This window comes from Entelurus aequoreus, linkage group LG23 (assembly GCF_033978785.1).
Source record: "Entelurus aequoreus isolate RoL-2023_Sb linkage group LG23, RoL_Eaeq_v1.1, whole genome shotgun sequence".
NCBI classification, from domain to species: Eukaryota; Metazoa; Chordata; class Actinopteri; order Syngnathiformes; family Syngnathidae; genus Entelurus; species Entelurus aequoreus.
The window spans coordinates 7,032,291-7,049,790 of NC_084753.1; the positions used below are offsets into that span (position 1 = coordinate 7,032,291).

Genomic DNA, 17,500 nt, shown 5'->3' on the forward strand with positions numbered 1-17,500 from the left:
TTCTGTTAAAATGTAATAATCACTTATTCTTCTCTTGTTTGACACTTTACATTAGTTTTGGATGATACCACACATTTAGGTATGGATCCGATACCAAGTAGTTACAGGATCATACATTGGTCATGTTCAAAGTCCTCATGTGTCCAGGGACATATTTACTGACTTTATAAACATTAAATGAATTTTTTTTTTTTTAATGAAAAAAGATTTTGTGACGATCGTAGTATCGACCCAGATACACTCTTGTACTTGGTATCATTACAGTGGATGTCAGGTGTAGATCCACCCATGGCATTTGTTTACATTGTGAGGCCGGTGAGCTATTGTATCCTCCTACGGTGTGTAGTGAAGCATGTTTAGCTATTCCTCGTCCTCCAGTGATAATAATATAGGTAAGAAACTTACTTTATTTGTCGCCATAGAGACAAGAATTTGTGATTTAGAAGTAGCTAAAACACTGTGGATGGATGTTAACTAATAGCTAGCTAGCCATGTCTTAAAGCAGCTCTACCTGAGGGTGTTTCAGTGTTATACCTTCTCCTTTATCTTGACTTTCTACACCAAAATGCGTCCATTCTCCCTTTTCTGTCTACATACTGTGTTTGCTTGTAAGTACTCTGTGTGTGTGCGCTGCCCAACATGCTCCTCTGCCAGTCAAACCAGCAATGACACCACGTGACGACATGCCCGGGAAGCGGTACTTTTCAAACTGAGTATAGTACCGCTTTTGATTCAATAGTACCGCGATACTATACAAGCACCGTACAATCCCGTACACATTTTTAGAATGTCAAACATGTCCGATATCAGGTTGTGATATTCAGCTTTCATCCGTGCATCTGTCACCATGGTTTAGGGACGTCACCGTCAGAGAGTGTCGACCGCTCAGCAAGACCGTGAGGTTGAAAGTCCCCAAAGCGACGAAGGCTGCTGGAGCCAAGAAGCAGTTCAGTGTTTCCCATAAACTGCCAAGATACCTGTGGCGGTGGGGGCGTGGCTATGGGCGTGGTCACCATGACATCATCGAGTAATTTGCATAATTTACTACAATGATATGATTTTCTCTAAAAAGGCTCAAAAAATGTATACTTACTAATTAATAATAACCGTTTTGTTTTAAACGTCCATCCATCCATTTTACAATATAATTACAACACTTTATGTACATATTTATATACAGATTTGAACAATAAGTTATTCACTGAAATATATTTAATAATTGTGGTTCTTACAAAAAATATATCTTATAAAATATAAAAGCTAAAATGTCTCTTAAAGCTCTGCCCCTTTAATTAGTGCATACTAAATAATTTAACTTTAGCCTACTACTACAACCATATTATTTACCAGCAACATAAAGTGAAACAGAGGCAGAGGTGTCCTGCCACAGTCAGTAACAAATAAACAGAAAACAGTAGTGGTCAAATACAAATAAGGCAACAAGAGAAGTATCCTACACTTCTCTTTTGTAAAGTAAATCTGAACAGCCTATATGGGCATCTACATCAACTATATGATTTGCCTGAGAAGCTGGACAGGACAAAAAAAAAAAAAAATTTGTGGCGGACGTAATTCTTTCGTGGCGGGCCGCCACAAATAAATGAATGTGTGGGAAACACTGCAGTTTCAGATAGGGATGTCCGATAATATCGGATTGCCGATAAATGCTTTAAAATGTAATATCGGAAATTATCCGTATCGGTTTCAAATTTATTCGTATCGGTTTCAAAAAGTACAATTTATGACTTTTTAAAACGCCGCTGTGTACACGGACGTAGGGAGAAGTACACAATAAACCTTAAAGGCACTGCCTTTGCGTGCCGGCCCAGTCACATAACATATACGGCTTTTCACACACACAAGTGAATGCAAGCCATACTTGGTCAACAGCCATACAGGTCACACTGAGGGTAGCTGTATAAACAACTTTAACACTGTTACAAATATGCGCCACACTGTGAACCCACACCCAACAAGAATGACAAAACACATTTCGGGAGAACATCCGCAACGTAACACAACATAAACACAACAGAACAAATACCCAGAACCCTTTGCAGCACTAACTCTTCCGGGACGCTACAATATACACCCCCCCGCTACCCCCTAGCCCCGCCCCCCCTCAACCCTGCCCACCTCAACCTCCTCATGCTCTCTCAGGGAGAGCATGTCCCAAATTCCAAGCTGCTGTTTTGAGGCATGTTTAAAAAAATAATGCACTTTGTGACTTCAATAATAAATATGGCAGTGCCATGTTGGCATTTTTTACCATAACTTGAGTTGATTTATTTGGTAAAACCTTGTTACATTGTTTAATGCATCCAGCGGGGCATCACAACAAAATTAGGCATAATAATGTGTTATTTCCACCACTGTATATATATAGGTATCGCTTGATATCGGAATCGGTAATTAAGAGTTGGACAATATCGGAATATCGGATATCGGCAAAAAAGCCATTATCGGACATCCCTAGTTTCAGAAGTTTTTTTATTTAAAATATAGTAGCGTAGTCGCCCTAATTATTCAATAAAATCAAGTTTTGTTTAACCAGTACATCTAATATTTGGATCTACTGTAACATTACACAGTCTGAACAGTAACACTGTGTAAATACAGGAAAATAAAACAGCGTACTTTAATCAAGTGATTCTTTGGCGTACCACAGTTTGACAATCTCTGGTTTAGAGAACAACAGCAATAATGTCGCATTTTAGAACCGTCTGTATTACTTTAACATACGTAAATAATCGATTCATGAATCGCCCACGTTCTAATCGCGACGCATCGATGACTTTTGCCACCTCTAAAAACAACACGTGCATAAAAACATGTACGATCACATTGGTGACAATGAACAGGGTGGTGTGAGAGGTGCCCCTCTGCCCCTACCTTTTCTCACGCAGATCAACTCATGTACTCCACAGCTACGCTCGCCACCTGGAGAGACAATGCATTTCCATGATGAGGGAACGCTAGACAACACCATGGATACACACACTGCATGTTCAAAGGGACCTAGGAGGATTTGTTTTTTTTACTTGCTAATGAATTAAAGTCATTTATTTATATTGTAGCCCCCAGAAGAAATCACACAATGCTATTTTTAACTTTCATTACCAATCTTATGATAACGAACAACTGCACAATTTCAACAGTTCCTCATTCTCCGCCAATCACCTCTCAGGCACGGACGGCGTGTTTGTAAACATGGGAAAAACTGAACTACAAATCTAAACTACAGGCACATAAAACAGTAAGGTTAGTATTACAGTATGAATTGATACATATAGCCTATTATTTGCGCACTATTGACAGGTGATGTGCCGAAAACTTGACCACCGAAAACAGCGTTACCGAAATCGGATGTAAACAAAACGCACGCCATTGTCCGGAGCGTTGTCAGCATGTCTGTGATGTAGACGTGATTTTTTTATCTATATATATATATCACCAATATAGTCGCGCGGACAGCCATCTACAAAATGTGCAAATACTAAGAAGACAGTGGCGGCTTTTAAAAAGAGAAAGTCCAAGGAGATCAACATGCTCGCTTCAGCCTCTTTAGTCAGGGACGTTGTAGTAGAGTATCTAACACGACTACATTCTATAACAACACTAGATTTGTTGCTAGTTGTTTCAAATTTTGAAAAGTCATTAAAAGTCTGTAAACACCTTTTACAAAAAACAGCAACAATTGAAAATATGGCAAACCAATTTGTTTTAAATGTATGTATACATTTTTTGAGCCTTTTTAAAGAAAATCATATCATCGTAGAAAATTAGGCAAATTACTCGATGACATATACATATACATATGTGTGTGTGTATATATATATATATATATATATATATATATATATATATATATATATATATATACATGTATATATATATATATATATATGTATATATGTATATATACTAGGGCTGCAACTAACGATTAATTTGATAATCGATTAATCTGTCGATTATTACTTCGATTAATCGGTTAATAATCGGATAAAGGAGACAAACTGCATTTCTATCCTTTCCAGTATTTTATTGAAAAAAAAACAAGCATACTGGCACCATGTTGTGGACATTGGGGGTGCAGCATACACCAATAATAACACAGAAAGAAAAAAAAAGCCTCCGCGCATGCGCATAGCATAGTTCCAACGAATCGATGAATAAATTAATATATATACAGTTGTGCTCATAAGTTGACATACCCTGGGAGAATTTATGATTTCTTGGCCATTCTTCAGAGAATATGAATGATAACACAACAACCTTTCTTCCACTCATGCTTAATGGTTGTGTGAAGCTATTTTTTGGCAAACAACTGTGTTTACTCTTTTTAAATCAAAATGACAAAAGAAAGAACCCAAACGACCCTGATCAAAAGTTTACATACCCCAGTGACTTTGATCTGATAACATGCACAAAAGTTGACACCAACAGGATTGAATGGCTAATCAAGGTTCCAATCCTCACCCTGACATGTTTGTTTGTAATTAATGTGTGTGTATAAAAGCTCAGTGAGTTTCTGGACTTCTGACAGACCATTGCATCTTTCATCCAGTGCTGCACACATGTTTCTGGATTCTGAGTCATGGGGCAGGCAAAATAATTGTCAAAGGATCTGCGAGAAAAGGTAATTGAACTGCATAAAACAGGAAAGGGGTATAAAAAGATATCCAAGGAATTGAGAATGCCAATCAGCAGTGTTCAAACGCTGATTAAGAAGTGGAAAATGAGGGATTCAGGTAGACCAGCAAAGATTTCAGCCACAACAGCCAGGAAAATTGTTCGAGATGCAAAGAAAAATCCACAAATAACTTCAGCTGAAATACAGGACTCTCTGAAAAATTGTGGTGTGGCTGTTTCAAGATGCACAATAAGGAGGCACTTGAAGAAAAATGGGCTGCATGGTCGAGTCGCCAGAAGAAAGCCATTTCTGCGTAAATGTCACAAAGTGTCCCGCTTACATTACGCCAAACAGCACAGAGACAAGCCTCAAAACTTCTGGAACAAAGTAATTTGGAGTGATGAGACCAAAATTGAACTTTTTGGCCACTCGAATGCAGCTGGAGCCTATCTCAGCTGCATTTGGACGGAAGGCGGGGTACACCCTGGACAAGTCCCCACCTCATCGCAGGGCCAACACAGATAGACAGACAACATTATCTTATTATTATAATCAAATGACAGCAGTCATTTTCATTTCTAATATAAGTGTTTAGGCCCACTTACAATGACAATAACAACAAATATTGTTTTTCATGAACTGTGTACTTGTATTGTTTGTCTGGGTGGAGGTCCTGCTTTGGAAATAGTTTGTACCCCTTTCAGACATTGCATTTAGTTCCCATTAAAACATTCACATGTTGCACAATGAGATGTAAGCAGGGGATCATGTGTACATTCCTGCAACTTCCTGTTTGTAAAAAATATATTTTTATTAGTATTTATTTAATATACTAACAGCATTTCATGATTAATATTTATCAATTAAGATTCCTAATAAATGACACTAGAATAAGCACACATTTGATTGGTAAATCATAGTGTAACAACCTGGAATGACACTTTATGTGTGGTGTTGGAGTTGTCCGACTTTTTGTGTGGCTGTAAACGCATCACTGGCTAAGTGCCATATGTGCATGTGTTGGCGCAAGCGAGAAAGAGCGAGCGGCTGCTGTTGATATGACAAAGTTGCTTTTGGTCTGGTTTTTACTGCAGAAAATGACCAGTTTTGCTAGATATCATTTTTTTTACTAATGTTTTGGTGATGTGTTTATGGCCGACAATAAAGAGTTTTGCTCAGTAAAGTGATGGATGAAATTCATGTCCTCAAAGCGTTGAACAATGATGATGAAAACTGTTTTCTCTGTCGTGTCCGTGTGCCAAAAATTGTTATGCGCTTATTTTTTTATTTGATTTTGTGCGTGGCATAGATTTGCCGTGCGCAGAGGACGCTTGAGCAGTGCGAAATTGCACCTTAGAGGGAACATTGGTACGCATGCATATATATATATATACATATATATATATATGGCATGGTTTTTATGGCACAGTCTTAATGTAACCTCGAGGTGTACAATATTCTTCCTCTGACATGTGTGTTTGTCCATATGTAGCTTCTTCTCTATCCTTAGCAAATATTATTTTTAGATATAAATTCATCCTATCTGGTGGTGAGCCAGGCACAGACACTAGATGGCAAGACTGAAAGGCTCATAATACTGTACTGTTGTCCAGCTGTGTGTGGGAGGAAGCTCCCCATGTTCCTTCATTTAACACTCACACTTGTCAGATATATTTCTAATGCATTTTGAGGAGACAAGTCAGTTCGTTACATCACAAAACTGATTACTTAACGCCTAAATAATTTACTGCAGAAAAAGAAAACATTGCAAACTAGAATTGGCAGTTCTGGTAGATGTGAATGCTCTATAGGCGTGAGTGGAACTGAACTGCTTGGATGTCCAGGATGAGAGGAGTGTGGGGATGTTGAAATGGTTCCAATGGTTTGAAAAATGTGGGGTATAAAGAGGTTTGTATATTGGCCATTCATTTTCATTGGGCGGGGAAAATTCCTGGAAAATCCGGTTAATTAGGGAATTTTTGGGACCTGGAAACGTGCTGGCTTCAAGGTCCAGAGTAAGTGCAGTGTGTGGATGTTGGAACGATTCAAATTGGATGAGAAATGTGGGATCTGCAGACGTTTGCACACCAAAAACATGAGTAAAACACTTCTATCTCGAAAAACTAGTCATTTTCTGCCGTACAAACCAGGCCAAAACCAACTTGTCATCTGTCACCAACACGCATACCACTAAACCACTGGTGCGTTTATGGCCACACAAAAAGTCGGACAACTCAAACACCAGTCATATGTGTGCTTATTTTACTGTCATTTATTATTAATGTTAATTTATTTATATTAATCATGGAATGCTATTACTAGAGAAAGTTACAGGAATGCACACTTCATCTTATGCTTACATTTCATTGTGCAACATGAGGATGTTTAAGTGGAACTAAATGTGATCTCTGAAAGGGGTACAAATGATTTCCAAAGCAGTGCTTTTGGTATAAAGTTAAGTTAGGTTAAATGAAAGTATTATTATTATTATTATTATTTATCTAACGGTATATATCAAAAATAATATTGAGCAAAATTTTATTGAAATATTGTCGATGTGGCCCTCCAGCAGTGCTCGGGTTGCTCATGCGGCCCCCGGTAAAAATTAATTGCCCACCCCTGGCTTAAGTTGTTCAACAGTCCGGGGGTCTCCGTTGTGGTATTTTAGGCTTCATAATGCGCCACACACTTTCAATGGGAGACAGGTCTGGACTACAGGCAGGCCAGTCTAGTACCCGCACTCTTTTACTATGAATCCATGTTGATGTATTCCGTTTATATTTACATCTAACACAATTTCCCAACTCATATGGAAACGGGGTTTGTATGTATGTATAATAATATAATAATAACAGATGATTTTTGGTGTAGAATACTATGACAGGATGGGGTTGTACAATATAGATACACATACAGTAGTACCTCTCTTTCCATAAACCCTGGTTTTAGTAGGATTTGGTTTGAAGCGAACATTTCCACAGAAATACGTCTCAATTTTCGTACAATGGCTTCACTGAACAAAACTGGTCAGTGTCTGCCTGTAACCAGGCCACGACAAACTAACTACCTGGGGTCTCAACAGCACCTGCTCTAAAGGGCTCAGACCATGGCGCATCCACAGCCACACAAGCAGTTGGGTATCTTAAACTCTTACATAAGTGTCAGCCCTATGATGAAGTCAATCAATGTTGTCAACAGCGCATTACGCCTACTTACATACGTACCCTTGATTGTGGCAAAACTAATGACCACTGGAACATGCATGGTTTATAAAATGGGTGTTTCCATCTTCCTAATTTGAAACTGGTACTACTACTCACTGCATCCTAATTAGCTGGCTTTGGTGAGAGAGAGTCAGCAGTCCAGCACAGGACACATTGTGTATTGTAGACACGCTCACATTCATACTTACGGACACATTTGACTCTCCTACCTACCTAACAAGCATGTTTTAGAGATGTGGGAGGAAGCCAAAATACCTGGAGAGAACCCACACATGCACGGGGAGAGAACATGCAAGAGTCCACACAATGACCTTCAAACACTCTGAGTACTATACATATTTTCACTGTGTTTAACAAGTACACAAATCCATGAAAATGAGTCCATAGAGAATCTAACATAATAGTGAGAGAGTCCAGTCCATAGTGGATCTAACATAATATTGTAAGAGTCCAGTCCATAGAGAATCTAACATAATAGTGAGAGAGTCCAGTCCATAGTGGATCTAACATAATAGTGAGAGAGTCCAGTCCATAGTGGATCTAACATAATAGTGTGAGAGTCCAGTCCATAGTGGATCTAACATAATAGTGAGAGTCCAGTCCATAGTGGATCTAACATAATAGTGTGAGAGTCCAGTCCATAGTGGATCTAACATAATAGTGAGAGTCCAGTCCATAGTGGATCTAACATAATAGTGTGAGAGTCCAGTCCATAGTGGATCTAACATAATAGTGAGAGTCCAGTCCATAGTGGATCTAACATAATAGTGTGAGAGTCCAGTCCATAGTGGATCTAACATAATAGTGAGAGAGTCCAGTCCATAGTGGATCTAACATAATAGTGAGAGTCCAGTCCACAGTGGATCTAACATAATCGTGCGAGAGTCCAGTCCATAGTGGATCTAACATAATAGTGTGAGAGTCCAGTCCATAGTGGATCTAACATAATATTGTAAGAGTCCAGTCCATAGTGGATCTAAAATAATAGTGAGAGTCCAGTCCATAGTGGATCTAACATAATAGTGTGAGAGTCCAGTCCATAGTGGATCTAACATAATATTGTAAGAGTCCAGTCCATAGTGGATCTAACATAATATTGTAAGAGTCCAGTCCATAGTGGATCTAAAATAATAGTGAGAGTCCAGTCCATAGTGGATCTAACATAATAGTGTGAGAGTCCAGTCCATAGTGGATCTAACATAATATTGTAAGAGTCCAGTCCATAGTGGATCTAACATAATAGTGAGAGTCCAGTCCATAGTGGATCTAACATAATAGTGTGAGAGTCCAGTCCATAGTGGATCTAACATAATATTGTAAGAGTCCAGTCCACAGTGGATCTAACATAATATTGTAAGAGTCCAGTCCACAGTGGATCTAACATAATATTGTAAGAGTCCAGTCCATAGTGGACCTAACATAATAGTGAGAGAGTCCAGTCCATAGTGGATCTAACATAATAGTGAGAGAGTCCAGTCCATAGTGGATCTAACATAATAGTGAGAGAGTCCAGTCCATAGTGGATCTAACATAATATTGTAAGAGTCCAGTCCATAGTGGATCTAACAACAACTAGTCATTGTTTTGTTTCATTAGATGTCATTTCCAAATATCTGACCTGGTTTTAGTGAAGCCAATATGGTGTCTGGTCGTGCAGTGAGGGCATGGTCACACCCAGAGTCAACACCGAATGACCATCAACAGAAGTAAGTCCGTTTAGTTCTATATTCCCTACAATTGACCACTAAATGGTAACACCCCAATAAGTTTTTCAACTTGTTTAAGTCGGGGTCCACTTCAACTGATTCATGATACAGATATATACTATCAGATATATACTAAAATCATAATAGAGAATACTACTTTTAAAGCATGGGAAGGGTGCAATAATGCCCTCTCTTCTTCAGGGAAGTGTAGCAGTCTTTCTATTACCAGGTACTGCGCACCAAAAAAAGAATGCAACGTCTGACATATTTTTTTTTTCTATACTGTCCCAGTTTTTTCTATACTGTCCCAGTTTCTATAAAGAGACGCTCTCTACTTGCCTCGTGCCGTCTGGGTCTCTGGCTGACTCTAGCAGATGGATAAATACAAATGATTCAAGTCCACAAAACCGAAAATGGGCGTTGCTTACACATTTTTGTGTGGTGTTCACCAGAAGCAAAGACGAATGAGATATAGTAAAAGATTTTTAAATCTACAGCAGTGCTGACTTTGTTTAAGGATTTTACAGTATACTGGTACTGGTATCGTATCGCGGTACTAATGAATCAAAAACGGTACTATACTCTGTTTGAAAAGTACCGCTTCCCGGGCATGACGTCGCGCCGTCACGTGGTGACATTGCTGGTTTTATGAGCAGAGGAGCATGTTGGGCAGCGCACACACACAGAGTACTTACAAGCAGACACAGTGTGTAGACAGAAAAGGGAGAATGGACGCATTTTGGTGTAAAAAGTAAAGATAAAGGTGAAGTTATAACACTGAAACACCCTCAGGAAGAGCTGCTACTTCTAAAATCACAAATCCTTGTCTCCATGGCGACAAATAAAGTACATTACTTACATGTAGCATTATCACTGGAGGACGAGGAATAGCTAAACATGCTTCACTACACAGCGTAGGAGGATACAATAGTTCACCGGCGTCACAATGTAAACAAATGCCATGGGTGGATCTACACCTGACATCCACTGTAATGATACCAAGTACAAGAGCGTATCTAGTCGATACTATTACGATTACATCGATATTTTTTATTGTCACAAAATCTTACAATGTATATTATGTTTATAAAGTCAGTAAATACGTCCCTGGACACATGAGGACTTTGAATATGAGCAATGTATGATCCTGTAACTACTTGGTATCGGATCGATACCTAAATGTGTGGTATCATCCAAAACTAATGTCAAGTATCAAAGAAGAGAAGAATAAGTGATTATTACATTTTAACAGAAGTGTAGATAGAACATGTTAAAAGAGAAAATAAGCCGATATTAACAGTAAATGAACAAGTAGATTAATAAAAAATTTTTACAGTTTGTCCCTCATAAAGTGTACAAAATAATAGGTGTATAAATGACACAATATGTTACTGCATACATCAGCAGACTAATTAGGAGTCTTTGTTTGTTTACTTACTACTAAAAGACAAGTTGTCTAGTATGTTGACTATTTTATTTAAGGACTAAATGACAATAATAAACATATGTTTCATGTACACTAACATTTTTTGTTACAATAAAGACAATAATGACATTTTTTGTGGTCCCCTTTATGTGTATATATGTATGTATATGTATTTATACATTTATATATATCTGTATATGTATATATATACTGTATATATGCACACACATATACATATGTACACATACACACTTTTTATATATATATATATATATATATATATATATATATATATATATATATATATATATATATATATATATATATATAAAAGTGTGTATTATATGAAATAAACAACAAACATGAGTGTTTGAGTTACAAACATACAAATATTAAAATAAACAACATGAGTGTTTTAGTTACAAATATTAAAATAAACAACATGAGTGTTTTAGTGACAAACATAGAAATATTAAAATAAACAACATGAGTGTTTTAGTGACAAACATACAAATATTAAAATAAACAACATGAGTGTTTTAGTGACAAATATTAAAATAAACAACATGAATGTTTTAGTGACAAACATACAAATATTAAAATAAACAACATGAGTGTTTTAGTGACAAACATACAAATATTAAAATAAACAACATGAGTGTTTTAGTGACAAACATACAAATATTAAAATAAACAACATGAGTGTTTTAGTGACAAATATTAAAATAAACAACATGAGTGTTTTAGTGACAAATATTAAAATAAACAACATGAGTGTTTTAGTGACAAACATAAAAATATTAAAATAAACAACATGAGTGTTTTAGTGACAAATATTAAAATAAACAACATGAGTGTTTTATTGAAAAGTATTAAAATAAACAACATGAGTGTTTTAGTGACAAATATTAAAATAAACAACATGAGTGTTTTAGTGACAAACATACACATATTAAAATAAACAACATGAGTGTTTTAGTGACAAACATACAAATATTAAAATAAACAAAATGAGTGTTTTAGTGACAAACATACAAATATTAAAATAAACAAAATGAGTGTAATAGTGACAAATATTAAAAGAAACAACATGAGTGTTTTAGTGACAAACATACAAATATTAAAATAAACAAAATGAGTGTTTTATTGACAAATATTAAAATAAACAACATGAGTGTTTTAGTGACAAACATACAAATATTAAAATAAACAAAATGAGTGTTTTATTGACAAATATTAAAATAAACAACATGAGTGTTTTAGTGACAAATATTAAAATAAACAACATGAGTGTTTTAGTGACAAACATAAAAATATTAAAATAAACAAAATGAGTGTTTTATTGACAAATATTAAAATAAACAACATGAGTGTTTTAGTGACAAACATACAAATATTAAAATAAACAAAATGAGTGTTTTATTGACAAATATTAAAAAAAACAACATGAGTGTTTTAGTGACAAATATTAAAATAAACAAAATGAGTGTTTTATTGACAAATATTAAAATAAACAACATGAGTGTTTTAGTGACAAATATTAAAATAAACAACATGAGTGTTTTAGTGACAAACATACACATATTAAAATAAACAACATGAGTGTTTTAGTGACAAACATACAAATATTAAAATAAACAAAATGAGTGTTTTAGTGACAAACATACAAATATTAAAATAAACAAAATGAGTGTAATAGTGACAAATATTAAAAGAAACAACATGAGTGTTTTAGTGACAAATATTAAAATAAACAATATGAGTGTTTTAGTGACAAACATACAAATATTAAAATAAACAAAATGAGTGTTTTATTGACAAATATTAAAATAAACAACATGAGTGTTTTAGTGACGAATATTAAAATAAACAACATGAGTGTTTTAGTGACAAATATTAAAATAAACAAAATGAGTGTTTTAGTGACAAATATTAAAATAAACAACATGAGTGTTTTAGTGACAAATATTAAAATAAACAACATGAGTGTTTTAGTGACAAATATTAAAATAAACAAAATGAGTGTTTTATTGACAAATATTAAAATAAACAACATGAGTGTTTTAGTGACAAATATTAAAATAAACAACATGAGTGTTTTAGTGACAAATATTAAAATAAACAAAATGAGTGTTTTATTGAAAAATATTAAAATAAACAACATGAGTGTTTTAGTGACAAATATTAAAATAAACAACATGAGTGTTTTAGTGACAAACATACAAATATTAAAATAAACAAAATGAGTGTTTTATTGACAAATATTAAAATAAACAACATGAGTGTTTTAGTGACAAATATTAAAATAAACAACATGAGTGTTTTAGTGACAAATATTAAAATAAACAAAATGAGTGTTTTAGTGACAAATATTAAAATAAACAACATGAGTGTTTTAGTGACAAATATTAAAATAAACAAAATGAGTGTTTTAGTGACAAATATTAAAATAAACAACATGAGTGTTTTAGTGACAAATATTAAAATAAACAACATGAGTGTTTTAGTGACAAATATTAAAATAAACAAAATGAGTGTTTTATTGACAAATATTAAAATAAACAACATGAGTGTTTTAGTGACAAATATTAAAATAAACAACATGAGTGTTTTAGTGACAAATATTAAAATAAACAAAATGAGTGTTTTATTGACAAATATTAAAATAAACAACATGAGTGTTTTAGTGACAAATATTAAAATAAACAACATGAGTGTTTTAGTGACAAATATTAAAATAAACAAAATGAGTGTTTTAGTGACAAATATTAAAATAAACAACATGAGTGTTTTAGTGACAAATATTAAAATAAACAACATGAGTGTTTTAGTGACAAATATTAAAATAAACAACATGAGTGTTTTAGTGACAAATATTAAAATAAACAAAATGAGTGTTTTAGTGACAAATATTAAAATAAACAACATGAGTGTTTTAGTGACAAATATTAAAATAAACAACATGAGTGTTTTAGTGACAAATATTAAAATAAACAAAATGAGTGTTTTATTGACAAATATTAAAATAAACAACATGAGTGTTTTAGTGACAAATATTAAAATAAACAACATGAGTGTTTTAGTGACAAATATTAAAATAAACAAAATGAGTGTTTTATTGACAAATATTAAAATAAACAACATGAGTGTTTTAGTGACAAATATTAAAATAAACAACATGAGTGTTTTAGTGACAAATATTAAAATAAACAAAATGAGTGTTTTAGTGACAAATATTAAAATAAACAACATGAGTGTTTTAGTGACAAATATTAAAATAAACAACATGAGTGTTTTAGTGACAAATATTAAAATAAACAACATGAGTGTTTTAGTGACAAATATTAAAATAAACAACATGAGTGTTTTAGTGACAAATATTAAAATAAACAAAATGAGTGTTTTAGTGACAAATATTAAAATAAACAACATGAGTGTTTTAGTGACAAATATTAAAATAAACAACATGAGTGTTTTAGTGACAAATATTAAAATAAACAACATGAGTGTTTTAGTGACAAATATTAAAATAAACAAAATGAGTGTTTTAGTGACAAATATTAAAATAAACAACATGAGTGTTTTAGTGACAAATATTAAAATAAACAACATGAGTGTTTTAGTGACAAATATTAAAATAAACAACATGAGTGTTTAAGTGACAAATATTCAAATAAACAACATGAGTGTTTTAGTGACAAATATTCAAATAAACAACATGAGTGTTTTAGTGACAAATATTCAAATAAACAACATGAGTGTTTCAAGTCAAAGGGAGAACTGTCTCCTTCAGCACCAACTAAGTCAGTCACAATCTCACACTAAATGAGCGAAATAGAACTTCTACCGCCTTCAAACGTGACAATTTAAACACAACCATGTCCACACACACGCGCGTCATTGTCACGGGAGTGGAGTGTAAATGTAAAGGAAGAGAGAGGCGACTTACCATCAGCCGCCATGTTGTTTGTGTTTGGATCCTACCACCAGGTGTGGGGAAGAAGGGGGGGGAGGGGCGGACCACTGCAAGTCAGAGCGGGGGGGTCAGAGGGGGCTTCCATCCATTGATTATCAAATAATAATTAAAAACGGTCGCTTATAAAATAATAATTAAAAATGGTCGTTTATAAAATAATAATAAAAAATGGTCGTTTACAAAATAATAATCAAAAATAGGCGTTTATAAAATAATAATTAAAATGGTCTTTTATAAAATAATTAAAAACGGTTGTAAATGAGTTGTATTGAAATAATAATTAAAAATTCCATCCATCCATCCATCTTCTTCCGCTTATCCGAGGTCGAGTCGCGGGGGAAGCAGCCTAAGCAGGGAAGCGCAGACTTCCCTCTCCCCAGCCACTTCATCCAGCTCTTCCCGGGGGATCCCGAGGCATTCCCAGGCCAGCCGGGAGACATAGTCTTCCCAACGTGTCCTGGGTCTTTCCCGTGGCCTCCTACCGGTTGGACGTGGCCTACACTTCTCCCTAGGGAGGTGTTCGGGTGGCATCCTGACCAGATGCCCGAACCATCTCATCTGGCTCCTCTCCATGTGGAGAAGCAGCGGCTCCCCCCGGTTGACAGAGCTTCTCACCCTATCTCTAAGGGAGAGCCCCGCCACCCGGCGGAGGAAACTCATTTCGGCCGCCTGTACCCGTGATCTTGTCCTTTCGGTCATAACCCAAAGCTCATGACCATAGGTGAGGATGGGAACGTAGATCGATTGGTAAATTGAGAGCTTTGCCTTCCGGCTCAGCTCCTTCTTCACCACAACGGATCGATACAGCGTCCGCATTACTGAAGACGCCGCACCGATCCGCCTGTCGATCTCACGATCCACTCTTCCCTCATTCGTGAACAAGACTCCTAGGTACTTGAACTCCTCCACTTGGGGCAGGGTCTCCTCCCCAACCCGGAGATGGCACTCCACCCTTTTCCGGGCGAGAACCATGGACTCGGACTTGGAGGTGCTGATTCTCATCCCAGTCGCTTCACACTCGGCTGCGAACCGATCCAGTGAGAGCTGAAGATCCTGGCCAGATGAAGCCATCAGGACCACATCATCTGCAAAAAGCAGAGACATAATCCTGCAGCCACCAAACCGGATCCCCTCAACGCCTTGACTGCGCCTAGAAATTCTGTCCATAAAAGTTATGAACAGAATGGGTGACAAAGGGCGGCCTTGGCGGAGTCCAACCCTCACTGGAAACGTGTCCGACTTACTGCCGGCAATGCGGACCAAGCTCTGACACTGATCGAATAGGGAGCGGACCGCCACAATCAGACAGTCCGATACCCCATACTCTCTGAGCACTCTCCACAGGACTTCCCAAGGAACACGGTCGAATGCCTTCTCCAAGTTCACAAAGCACATGTAGACTGGTTGGGCAAACTCCCATGCACCCTCAAGGACCCTGCCGAGAGTATAGAGCTGGTCCACAGTTCCACGACCAGGACGAAAACCACACTGTTCCTCCTGAATCCGAGGTTCGACTATGCGGCGTAGCCTCCTCTCCAGTACACCTGAATAGACCTTACCGAGAATGCTGAGGAGTGTAATCCCACGATAGTTGGAACACACCCTCCGGTTCCCCTTCTTAAAGAGAGGAACCACCACCCCGGTCTGCTAATCCAGAGGTACCGCCCCCGATGTCCACGTGATGCTGCAGAGTCTTGTCAACCAAGACAGCCCAACAGCATCCAGAGCCTTAAGGAACTCTGGGCGGGTCTCATCCACCCCCGGGGCCTTGCCACCGAGGAGCTTTTTAACTACCTCAGCCCCAGAAATAGGAGACCCCACCACAGATTCCCCAGGCACTGCTTCCTCATAGGAAGACGTGTTGGTGGGATTGAGGAGGTCTTCGTAGTATTCCCTCCACCGATCCACAACATCCGCAGTCGAGGTCAGCAGAACACCATCCTCACCATACACGATGTTGATAGTGAACTGCTTCCCCTTCCTGAGGCGGTGGATGGTGGTCCAGAATCGTTTCGAAGCCGTCCGGAAGTCGTTTTCCATGGCCTTCCCGAACTCCTCCAATGTCCGAGTTTTTGTCTCTGCCACCGCTGAAGCCGCACACCGCTTGGCCTGTCGGTACCTGTCCGCTGCCTCAGGAGTCCTATGAGCCAAAAGAACCCGATGGGACTCCTTCTTCAGCTTGACGGCATCCCTCACCGCCAGTGTCCACCAACGGGTTCTAGGATTACCGCCACGACAGGCACCAACTACCTTGCGGCCAAAGCTCCAATCAGCCGCCTCGACAATAGAGGCGTGGAACATGGTCCATTCGGACTCAATGTCCAGCACCTCCTTCGTGACATGTTCAAAGTTCTTCCGGGAATTGAAACTCTCTCTGACAAGAGACTCTGCCAGATGTTCCCAGCAGACCCTCACAATGCGTTTGGGCCTGCCAGGTCTGTCCGGCATCCTCCCCCACCATCGCAGCCAAGTCACCACGAGGTGGTGATCGGTAGAAAGCTCCACCCCTCTCTTCACCCGAGTGTCCAAAACATG

The 17,500-nt window shown here is 37.0% G+C and overlaps 1 protein-coding gene across 3 annotated transcripts in view; it reads right to left on the minus strand.

Annotated features, from left to right (window-relative positions):
- The window catches only part of LOC133641080 (synaptotagmin-14-like), a 96,204-nt gene that overhangs the window by 76,560 nt on the left and 2,144 nt on the right, over nt 1-17,500 (minus strand). For all 3 annotated transcript variants that reach the window (XM_062034917.1, XM_062034916.1, XM_062034918.1), the window contains exons 2-3: nt 14,939-15,012; nt 2,893-2,940 (exon numbers count right to left, since the gene is read on the minus strand). In XM_062034917.1, the coding sequence (XP_061890901.1) occupies nt 2,893-2,940; nt 14,939-14,951 (61 nt within the window). In that variant the 5' untranslated portion in view covers nt 14,952-15,012. The remainder of the gene's footprint in view (nt 1-2,892; nt 2,941-14,938; nt 15,013-17,500) is intronic.